General features: G+C 37.3%; 1 protein-coding gene across 5 annotated transcripts in view; it reads left to right on the forward strand.

Moving 5' to 3' along the window:
• Positions 1-12,029, forward strand: part of PLD5 (phospholipase D family member 5) — a 374,767-nt gene that overhangs the window by 244,039 nt on the left and 118,699 nt on the right. For all 5 annotated transcript variants that reach the window (XM_043924362.1, XM_043924365.1, XM_043924364.1 and 2 more), the window contains one exon: positions 3,207-3,318. In XM_043924362.1, coding sequence (XP_043780297.1) covers positions 3,207-3,318 — 112 coding nt within the window. The remainder of the gene's footprint in view (positions 1-3,206; positions 3,319-12,029) is intronic.

Genomic DNA, 12,029 nt, shown 5'->3' on the forward strand with positions numbered 1-12,029 from the left:
AACTCAGAAAGCAGTAGTCCTTACTGCAGATCTCAGCATAGAATAAGTGTTTCATACCTTTCAAAATAATTATATTTTGAACGTCTTAGCAAAAATGTGTGGACTGGGAGGTAAGACACTGAAAACAGGCAAAATTTAATAGAAGTTCTGCCTCAAACCCAGGTACAGAAATTCTACCCCAGCACAAGTTCATTACAAGTGAGCACTATAATTAAAAATTTTAAGAATCCTTGGTGTAAGTAATGAGCACATGTGATAGGCTACCCACTCCAGTATTCTTGGGCTTCCATGGTAGCGCCTATGGGAATGGGTTCAATCCCTAGGTTTGGAAGATCCCCTGGAGAAGGGAAGGCTACCCAGTCCAGTATTCTGGCCTGGAGAATTCCACGGATGGTATAGTCCATGGGGTCGCAGAGAGTTGGACATGGCTGAGGGAAAAGGGCTTCCCTGAGCTATCAGGGAAGTAAAAATAAGGTTTATTTAATGATAGTCTGCCACTATCTGTAGCTTTTGGAGCTTCAGTTTTCATTCGTGTTTGAGAGGTCTGGTCTTCATTTTAAATCTCACAAAAATCACACAGTGGAAATCAATTTAAGGCACACAGCCAGAAATACAGATAGGTTAGAAGATCTCCTGTGTTTCATTTTTGCTAAAAGTATTGTTAACTAAGTACAACAACAACAACAAAATTTGTTTAAAAACACTGGCTCACTAACCATGGGGACTCACAGAACGCACAAATTACATATGCCCTTTCCCCGTGTGAAAGTGAAAACTGCAAACATTTATGTGACTGTGAGATGACCATGCGTCTAGGCTCTAGAAATCTGGGCTCTGCAGGCCTCAGCCAGCCTTCCAGGGTGTGTGACAAGAGTATAGCCACTTGGCAGAGTGACAAAGCTTACAGAGAGGAGGTCATGCTGGTGGCAGGCAGCTCGGCAGAAAGCCCCACAAAGTCCCACCAAGGGCATCTTCCCTCACATCCAGTGTCTGAGCCTCTCACTGCCAAGGCCTCACTTCTCCATAGTAAATTTGAAACTTATGTAGACCCTGAAATCAGCAAATCAGCAACTGTTTTTTCCCTATCCGTCTCCCTCTGCCTTCTTATCTTTCTCTCTCTCTCTTCCCCTCTTCTTTATTTAAAAAGCAATTTGCAACTACCTAATGCCCTCATTAGACCTCCCTTATAGGAAGACCTACTTTGTGGGGAGGCTGCCTCCAGGTTCCGCATGTAGACTAATTTGGTCACTTTTTTTCAGGCTTATTTGTTTCTCATAATGTTGTTTATTTATTTATTTTTGGCTGTGCTGAGTCTTCATTGCTGCATGCGGGCTTTTCTCTACTTGGGGGAAATGGAGGCTCCTCTCTAGTTGCTGTGTGCAGGCTTCTGATTGCAGTAGCTTCTCTTGTTGAAGAGGATGGGCTCTGGGGCACGCAGGCTTCAGTAGTTGTGGCACGTGGGTTCAATAGTCGTGGTTCCCGGGCTCTCAACCAGACTCACTCTGTGGTGATCTTTCCCGACCAAGGATCAAAGTCATGGGATCTTCCCCGACCAGGGATCAAACTCGTGTCTCCTACATTGGCAGGTGGATTCTTTACCACTGAGCTACCAGGGAAGCCCAAATTTGGTCACTTTTGATGACTCCACTTGGGGCAACCTTTACCAGCATGGTTAGACAAAAAGGAAACTTCCATGCCAAGCAGGGGCGCAACTCCTCCATCCTCTAACATCTGGGGATGTTGGACCTTAGGTTGTACTCACCAGCTCCAGGCAGGAGATGGCTGGATTATGCCAGACACTCCTTCCTGCAGTCAGCTGGCACCCTAGCCCAGGCATACCAGCCCTTTGCTCCTTCACATTCCAAAGCTTTAGGGTTTTGATCTTTGGTCTCTTTCTTTTCTAAGGCCCAATTGCAAGAATCACTGCTCTGCATCTACATTCCATCCATTTACCTTCTCAGTCTTCAAATTCTTTCTCCATAATCATTATCAATACTCTATTCTAATCAAAGTAAGATAAAACTTTACCACTTGGGGGCCATTAAGACCAAAGCCTTATTGCCTGTTTAGCCTATGAGGGCATTTGAGTTTGTGGCCGAATAACACAAACCTGAAAAACCAATAAAGGAAGACCAGTTCCCTCTTATGATAAGGAGAAGGAGTCTATGGAAACACTATGGAGTCTACGAAAAGAGAAAATAAACAGGATAATGTTGCAATCCACTCACCTGTGATGGTGTAAGGAACCCACCACTATATAGAGTCTCCCTGAGATTGATTTAAAAAATTTTATTTTTTACTATAAAAATTATGTTTGTGAAATCTAATAAAGAAAACCTTTTGTTTTCAGTTTTTTTAGGCTAGGGTAATAATTATAGATTTCTAGTTGAATTCAGTAAAACATAAATTTGAAATGAGAAAATGAATTTAGGTAAATCCCTGATAAGTAGTGAAAGTGAAAGTCACTCAGTTGTGTCCAGCTTTTTGTGACCCCATGGACTTCTCCAGGCCAGAATACTGGAGTGGGTAGCCTTTCCCTTCTCCAGGGGATCTTCCCAACCCAGGGATTGAACCCAGGTCTCCCACATTGCAGGTGGATTCTTTACCAGCTGAGCCACAAGGGAAACCTGGCAGGCTCCGGTCCGTGGGGTCACAAAGAGTCAAAATGACTGAGGGACTAACACTGGGTCAGTAGTAATGATTCCCCCCATAATGGCTAACACTTAAAGGATACTTACCTACTACTAACCCTTAATCCTCACAAAAACCCTTTAAAGTAAACATTAATATTATCAACACTTCACTGAGGAAGAAAGTGAATTAAGAAATAATTTGTAAATTGGAAAATCAGCTGGAATCTGGGTCTTTCTGGGCCCAGTCACAACTGTTTAATATTCTCTGCCTCTTCATGTGTAGATATTTAAGAGTTCATGAAAAAGTAAAAGAGTAGATTTGCATTGTAGCATTGAAATGATTATTGCAATAATTATTGAGTTGCACAGTACTCAAAAAACAATGTAATCTGTGTTTGTACACCTACTCTATTTCTATAAACTCTTTGAAAAAATTTGCCATGAATACCAAGTGCTGAAGTACTTACCTTTTAAAATTTGAATGGATAGTTTTAATTTTCAATGTTTATTTATTCCTATTTAAAACAGCATAATATTAGGTTTTCTGACTTTGGTTCTGAATGTTTTTTCTAGGGTCAACGTCTTTTCGAAAAGTTGCTCCAACTGACTTCTCAAAGTATTGAAATCAAGCTAGTGAGTGATGTAACAGCTGATTCAAAGGTATTAGAAGCCTTGAAATCAAAGGGTAAGGCCAAGGTTGACATGGTACTCTACCTCTGGGTGTTCTGTTCCAGTACATTTAATTCTATTTAGAGTAGTACATGATTTCTTTATACACAATTTCTTTATAATCAACACACTTGACTTAGTACACTTCCTGTTTCTCCTTTGAAAAACAGCCTGATTAAAGTCTTTAAATGAGAGAACTAATTAATCAATTCTGCTGGGATTTTTAAAATAGTGTTGTTGCATATTAGCTTATGCAAAGTACTCTACTGGCCATTAGATGATAATTAACTAGAAAGAAGAATCTTTCCCTCTGTAAACACTTCAATGATGTGATTAGAGAGAAGAGCCACTTCTTATCAGAACAAACATTGGATTTCTGGTTTTCTCTTGACCATTAGATGAAAGATCTCTTTGTGCTACATGTATTGTTTGAAATAATATAGTCAGAGGTAGGAGTCTATGAGTCATTGCCTTATTCACGAATTTTAAGATAATTCTGCAGGAGACCATCATTTGTTTGGTCATTTTACAATTTGCTTCACACTTTCTGAACACTGAGGATAATTATGAAATAAATGTCTTCATTTTGCTGTATCCTTTACTAACTGAACTCTCACTTATAAAGAGTTTTTACTGATTTATTATATATATATGTATATATACACACACTCTGAATTTGCTTGCGGACTGTAAGCCTGTGAAAGACATATAATAAATGTCAGAAATTTATTATTAACAAAAATTATTAATAACAAATATTTTGATGAACCATTTGAAATCTGTGTTGGAATACTTTGCTTTGGGGTAGCTTTTATTTTTTTTTAGGGAGAGTTCCTTGTCTTTTGGTAAAGTTCCAGGAAGGTTTGTCCTGAAATAGTTCACAAAAGACAGGTAAATTAAGACTAGCCATGAGCAACTTCAGCTGTGAAGGAGTTACTGAGTTTAGAAGTTAATCAGATCCATCCTTCCTCACCTCCCCTGCCCTCACCTTGGCAACCACAGGTCTGTTCTCTGTGACTGTAGGTGTCCATTTCATAGATAGGGTCATTTGTGTCATATTCTAGATTCTACATGAGAGTATTTGTGGTATTTGTCTTTTTCTTTCTGACTTACTTCACTTAATATGATCATCTCTAGTTGCATCCAGGAATCCTAATGAGCATTCTTTGGGCATTTTCAGATCATTTTGGCTTCCTCACCACAAAGAATTTACCAAACAGTAAATATTTAATTGGCATTTCCTTGTGATTAAATCTTACTTTAATTAAAGTCAAAACCTTAATATCTGAAATAAGAATATAGCACTTTCATTTTTCTTAATAACTCTATTTTAAAAATAAATCATTAATTACATTTTATTTCCCCATGATTGTTTAATAACCTGTTGTAAAACAAGAAATGAAAATTGGCAATTATGTGTATTAAACATATCATTTATACTTTTTAAAACAGTTCAGATTTGGGGATCAGAAAGCTTTTCATAGCAACTATTCTGATAAAACTCTAAAATATTACTTGAAAAAGAAAATATGACTTTAACTAGGATAAAATATTTTGATTTCAGGTTTACAAGCATATACAAGGTAGAGGTGGTTTCATATCAGAGGGGCAAACAGCTTTGAAATTAGACATGCTGTCCCTTAATTCCTAATTTTAATTTCCAATTATCTGCTCAGAATTTTAGAAAAAAGATTACCACAGAATAGTTTAATAGTTGATAGAGCTACATCTGGGTGATGCTATTTTTCTAGCACCACAAATGCTAGCTATCTCATAGCAATGCAATCTGCACATTTTAAGTATTGAACAGTAGTACCAATTTCTCATTATTAATCAGTGTGTTCACAGAATACTTCATAAGGCAAAACTTGACCTACAGAGAAAAATCTATTCTATTCTATGCAAAAATTTCTATTTGTCAGTGAAAGCTCTTTCTTTTTTTCCTCCAGCTTTATTGAGATATAATCAACAAATTTGGATCAGGAAGGTCCCCTGGAGGAGGGCATGGCAACCCACTCTAGCATTCTTGTCTGGAGAATCCCATGGACAAAGGAGCCTGGCAGGCTGCAGTCCATGGGGTCACACAGAGTTGGACATGACTGAAGTGACTTAACTGCAGTTAAGTTACATGAATGCACATGCATGTAATCAACAAACAAAATTATATATATTTAAATGGTATGATGTGGTGATTTGATATACATTGATGCTCTGAAATGATGACCACATTAAGGTTAATTAATCACCTTACACAGTTACTTTTTTTTTCTATTTTGTGGTAAGAACTCTTAAGATTTACTGTCTTTACCAAATTTCAAGTGTGCAATACAGTATTATTACCTGTAGCCACTATACTGTACATTAGATCTATAGAATATACTCATATTTTTTAACTGAAGTACAATTGATTTACAACGTTGTGTTAATTTCTGCTGCACAACAAAGTGATTCAGTTATGCATATATGTACATTCTTTTTATGTTCTTTTCCATTATGATTTATCATAGAGTATTAAATATAGTTTCCTGTGATATACAGAAGAACCTTGTTTATCCATTCTATGTAATACCTTACATCTGCTGACCCCAACTTTCCACTCCATCCCTGTCCCAACCCCACTTCCACCTTGGCAAACACAACTCTGTTCTGTATGACTGTAAGTCTATTTCTGTTTCACAGATAGGATCATTCGTGTCATTCTTGAGATTCCACATACAAGTGATATCATATAGTATTTGTATTTTTCTTTCTGACTTCACTTAGTTGATATCTAGTTGCATCCATGGTTGCTGCAAATGGCACTAGTTCATTCTTTTTCATGGCTGAGTAGTGTTCCATTGTATATGTATACCACATCTTCTTTATCCACTCATCTGTTGGTGGGTATTAGGTTGTTTTCATGTTTTGGCTATTGTGAACAGTACTGCTATGAGCATAGGAATGCATGCCATTTTTTGAATTATGGTTTTGTCTAGGTCTATATGCCCAGGAGTGGGATTGCTGGATCTTATGGCAATTCTATTCATAGTTTTCTGAGAAACTTCCATACTGTTTTCCTTAGTAGCCACTAAGGAAAGCACCAGCTTACATTCATACATTACAGTTCATACATCCTATGAACAGCATAGGAGGATTCCCTTTGCTCCATACCCTTTCCAGCATTTGTTATTTGTGGATGTTTTAATGATGCCCACTCTGAGTGGTATGAGGTGGTACCTCAGTTGTAGTTTAGTTTTGATTTGAACTCTCTAGTAATTAGTGGTGTTGAGCATCTTTACATTGGCCATCTGAATTTCTTCTTGGAGAAATGTATACTTAGGTCTTCTGCCCATTTTTCAATTTTTTTTTTCTTTGTTGTTGTCATTGAGTTTTATGAGCTATTTATATATTTTGGAAATTAAGTTCTTGTTGGTTGCATCCTTTGCCAATATTTTCTCTCATTCTTTTCATTTTGTTTATGGTTTCCTGTACTGTGCAAAAGCTTGTAAGTTTTATTAGGTCCCATTTTTTAATTTTTGCTTTTATTTCTACTGCCTTGGGAGACTGACCTAAGAAAACATTGGTATAATTTATCTCAGAGAATGTTTTGCCTATGATTTCTTCTGGGAGTTTAATGGTGTCATGTCATATTTAAATTGTTAAGCCTTTTTGAGTTTATTTTTGTGTATGGTGTGATTTTTGTGTATTGATTTACAAGCACCTGTCCAATTTGCCCAACATCACTTGCTGAAGAGACTTTTTCCCATTGTATATACTTAGCTCCTTTGTCAAAGATTAATTGACTATAGGTGTGTGGATTTATTTCTGAGTTCTCTTTTTTTGTGCCAGTACCACACCATTTTGATTACTATATCTTTGTATTTAATAGCATTGTCTGAATTCTGAGAGGGTTCTGCCTCCTGCTTAGGAACTTACTCATCACTGAGGACTTCCGGGTGGCACTAGGGGTAAAGAACCTGCATGCCAAATGCAGGAGACATAAGAACAAGGTTTTAATCCCTGAGTCCAGAAGATCCCCAGGAGGAGGGCATGGCAACCTACTCCAGTATTCTTGCCTGGAGAATCCCATGGACAGAGGAGCCTGGAGGGCTACAGTCCATAGGGTCACAAAGAGTCAGACACAACTGAAGCGACTTAGCACACACGCACGCATCTTATAACTGAAAGTTTGCACCCTTTGACCACCATCTCCCTATCTCTCCCAAACACACTCCCCCAGTCCCTGGTACCTATTGTTCTACTCTCTGTTTCTATAAATTTGACTTTTTATTTATTTTTTTTTAGATTCTAGAGTTAAGTGAGACAACATAGTATTTGTCTTTCTCACTCTGGCCTATTTCAGTCAGAATAATGTCCTCTAGGTTCATCTGTGTTGTTGCAACTAGCAGGATTTCCTTCTCTCTCATGGCTGAGTAACATATTCCATTGTGTGTGTGTTTGTGTATGTATGCACGCACACATCTTCTTTATCCAGTCATCCATTAACAGACTCTTAGGTTTGATGTATCTTTGTTGATGTGAATAATGCTACAATGAACATGAAAGTGCAGACATCTCTTCAAGATATTGATTTTTCTTTCTTTTGGATATGTTCCCAGAAGTGGGACTGCGAATCATATGTTGGCTTTATTTTGTGTTTATTTTTAGAAACCTCCATACTGTTTTCCATAGTGGTTGCACCAATTTACAGTCCAACCAACAGTGCAAAAAGGGTTCCCCATTCTCTACATCCTCACCAACACCTATCTCTTAGCTTTTTTATAAGTCATCTTAATGCATGAAGTGACATCTTCTTGTGGTTTTGATTTTCATTTCCTTCATGATTAGCAATGTTGAGCACCTTTTCAGGTTCTGTTCAGTTCAGTTCAGTCACTCAGTCATGTCTGACTTTTTGTGACCCCATGGATTGCAGCATGCCAGGCTTCCCTGTCTATCACCAACTCCTGGAGTGTACTCAAACTCGTGTCCATAGACTCAGTGATGCCATGCAACCATCGCATTCTCTGTCGTCCCCTTCTCCTCCTGCCCTCAATCTTTCTCAGCATCAGAGTCTTTTCAAATGAGTCAGCTCTTCGCATCAGGTGGCCAAAGTATTGGAGTTTCAGCTTCAGCATCAGTACTTCCAATGAATATTCAGGACTGATTTCCTTTAGGATGGACTGGTTGGATCTCCTTGCAGTCCAAGGGACTCTCAAGAGTCTTCAACACCACAGTTCAAAAACATCAATTCTTTGGCACTCAGCTTTCTTTATGATCCATCTCTCACATCCCTGCATGACTACTGGAAAAACCATAGCTTTGACCAGACGGACCTTTGTTGGCAAAATAATGCCTCTGCTTTCTAATATGCTATCTAGGTTGGTCATAGCTTTTCTTTCTTTTTAAAGCTTTTTCTTTCTTTCTTTTCTTTCTTTTTAAAAGAGCAAGCATCTTTTAATTTTATGGCTGCAGTCACCATCTGCAGTGATGTTAGAACCCCCCCAAAAAATAAACTCTCACTGTTTCCATTGTTTCTGCATCTATTTGCCATGAAGTGATGGGACTGGATGCCATGATCTTAGTTTTCTGAATGTTGAGTTATAAGCCAACTTTTTCATTTTCCTCTTTCACTTTCATCCAGAGGCTCTTTAGTTCTTCTTTGCTTTCTTCCATAAGAGTGGTGTCATTTGCATATCTGAGGTTATTGGTATTTCTCCCAACAATCTTGATTGGTACCTGTTAACAATTTGTATGTCTTCTTTGGAGAAATCTCTATTCAGGTCTTTTGCCTATTTTTTATTCAGGTTATTAGTTTTTGTTTTTTTTAAACTGAGTTGTGTGAGTTTCTTATTTATGTATTTTATTGGATATATGGTTTGTAAATATTCTCTCCCATTCTGTAGGTTGCCTTTCCATTTTGTTGATTGTTTTCTCTGTGAAAGGAAGCTTTTTAGTTTGATGCTGACCCACTTGTTTATTTTTGTTTCTGTTGCCTGGCTTTTGGTGTCATATTAAAAAAAAAATCATTGGCCAGACCAATGTGAGGATGATATTTTCTATGTTATCTTCAGAGGGTTTGACAGTTACAGATCTTATATTTAAGTCTCTAATCCATTTTGAGTTAATTTTTGTGAGTGGTGTAAGATAGGAGTCCAGTTTCATTATTTTGATAACACCTCTATTTTTAATTTTATGTTCTGATTTTCGTCTAGCCACATTATTGAAAAAGAAGGAGGGGATGCTGTGTTCATTTTATCACATTCTATGCATGATTCTTACCAACTGTTATTTGAATTCAAGAAAACTATATTCATTCATCATAGATAATCCATGTTTCTATTCTCACATTCATGGATTAGGTTTCCAAAATTTAAAAGGAATATACGGGCAAAACACTCTCCGACATAAATCACAGCAAGATCGTCTATGACCCACCTCCCAGAATATTGGAAATAAAAGCAAAAATAAACAAATGGGACCTAATTAAACTTAAAAGCTTTTGCACAACAAAGGAAACTATAAGTAAGGTGAAAAGACAGCCTTCAAAATGGGAGGAAATAATAGCAAACAAAGCAACAGACAAAGGATTAATCTCAAAAATATACAAGCAACTCCTGAAGCTCAATTCCAGAAAAATAAATGACCCAATCAAAAAATGGGCCAAAGAACTAAACAGATATTTCTCCAAAGAAGACATACAGATGGCTAACAAACACATGAAAAGATGCTCAACATCACTCATTATCAGAGAAATGCAAATCAAAACCACAATGAGGTACCACTACACCCCAGTCAGAATGGCTGCTATCCAAAAGTCTACAAGCAATAAATGCTGGAGAGGGTGTGGAGAAAAGGGAACCCTCTTACACTGTTGGTGGGAATGCAAACTAGTACAGCCACTATGGAGAACAGTGTGGCGATTCCTTAAAAAACTGGAAATAGAACTGCCATATGACCCAGCAATACCACTCCTGGGCATACCCACTGAGGAAACCAGATCTGAAAGAGACACGTGTACCCCAATGTTCATCGCAGCACTGTTTATAATAGCCAGGACATGGAAGCAACCTAGATGCCCATCAACAGATGAATGGATAAAGAAGCTATGGTACATATACACCATGGAATATTACTCAGCCATTAAAAAGAATTCATTTGAATCAGTTCTACTGAGATGGATGAAACTGGAGCCCATTATACAGAGTGAAGTAAGCCAGAAAGATAAAGACCAAGACAGTATACTAACGCATATATATGGAATTTAAAAAGATGGTAACGATAACCTTATATGCAGGACAGAAAAAGAGACACAGATGTATAGAACAGAATTTTGGACTCTGTGGGAGAAGGCGAGGGTGGGATGATCTGAGAGAATAGCATTGAAACATGTATATTATCAAGTGTGAAACAGATCGCCAGCCCAGGTTGGATGCATGAGACAAGTGCTCAGGGCTGGTGCACTGGGAAGACCCAGAGGGATGGGATGGGGAGGGAGGCGGGAGGGGGGATCAGGATGGGGAACACATGTAAATCCATGGCTGATTCATGTCAATGTATAGCAAAAACCACTACAATATTGTAAAGTAATTAGCTTCCAACTAATAAAAATAAATGTAAAAAAATAAATTAATAAATAAATGAAAAAAATAATGAATAGAAATTAAAAATAATAAATAAATAAAAGGAATATACATGCCTAACTATGAGAATAGGGGCATTTGTAAATTTTAAAATTAATACAGGCTGCTCCCATTCCAACTTGGAAATTTTACACATAATTTTTTTAACTGCTTGCTCCTTAATTAGAGATCTCAAAAATAATTTGAGATTTTTACGTTTATTGAGGTTTTTTTTACTTAGGTTTTATGGTTTATAATTATTCTAAGGCCTAATTATACAAGTAGATATGGTTATATCTGTTAATTTCAGGTAAACTTAACAGGTATATTTTAGTAACTTCTCCAAAGAAATCTTTATATTTTTCTGGCTTTCATTTCCACCCTTTGAAAGGTTGCCAATATTGAAAAACCTCAACGTTTTGTAAAGTCTTTTGTTGCCAAAGTGAAGGACTGTCCCAGTGAATACTTCAGGATGGGGTCCTTTGGGTTGAAGAGCAGGTTAAGCTGATCTGGTAATAACTGAGGTAAAAGTCAAGTGCCCTTGCTATCACCCACATATGCTTTCATTTCACACCTTTTCAAAGTGGATACCAGTTTTGCTTATGCTTGGGTGCATGAAGACAGGTGCCTTTGTTTTATTTACAGTAGACAAAATAAATTGTAAGGAATCTGTCTTCTACCTTTCTTTACAGAATACCAGCAAGGCAGGAGCTCCTTTGAAATCATTGCTCCTTAATGATAATTAGAATAGTAATTAGCATAGCATTTAGGAGCTTATATTTTGGTGTCGTATAGACTTGTGTTAGAAATCTGGACTTCTCATTTACTGGTTGTCTGAGGAGGCATTACAAATATCTGAGAAAAGAAGAAAAGTGAAAGGGAAAGGAGAAAAGGAAAGATATAGCCATTTGAATGCAGAGTTGCAAAGAATAACAAGGAGAGATAAGAAAGCCTTCCTAAGTGATTAATGTAAAGAATAGAGGAAAACAATAGAATGGGAAAGACTAGAGAGCTCTTCAAGAAAATTAGAGATACCAAGGGAGCATTTCATGCAAAGATGGGCTCAATAAAGACAAAAATGGTATGAACCTAACAAAGTAGATAATATTAAGAAGAGGTGGCAAGAATA

This window comes from Cervus elaphus, chromosome 14 (genome assembly GCF_910594005.1).
Source record: "Cervus elaphus chromosome 14, mCerEla1.1, whole genome shotgun sequence".
In the NCBI taxonomy this organism is placed as follows: Eukaryota; Metazoa; Chordata; class Mammalia; order Artiodactyla; family Cervidae; genus Cervus; species Cervus elaphus.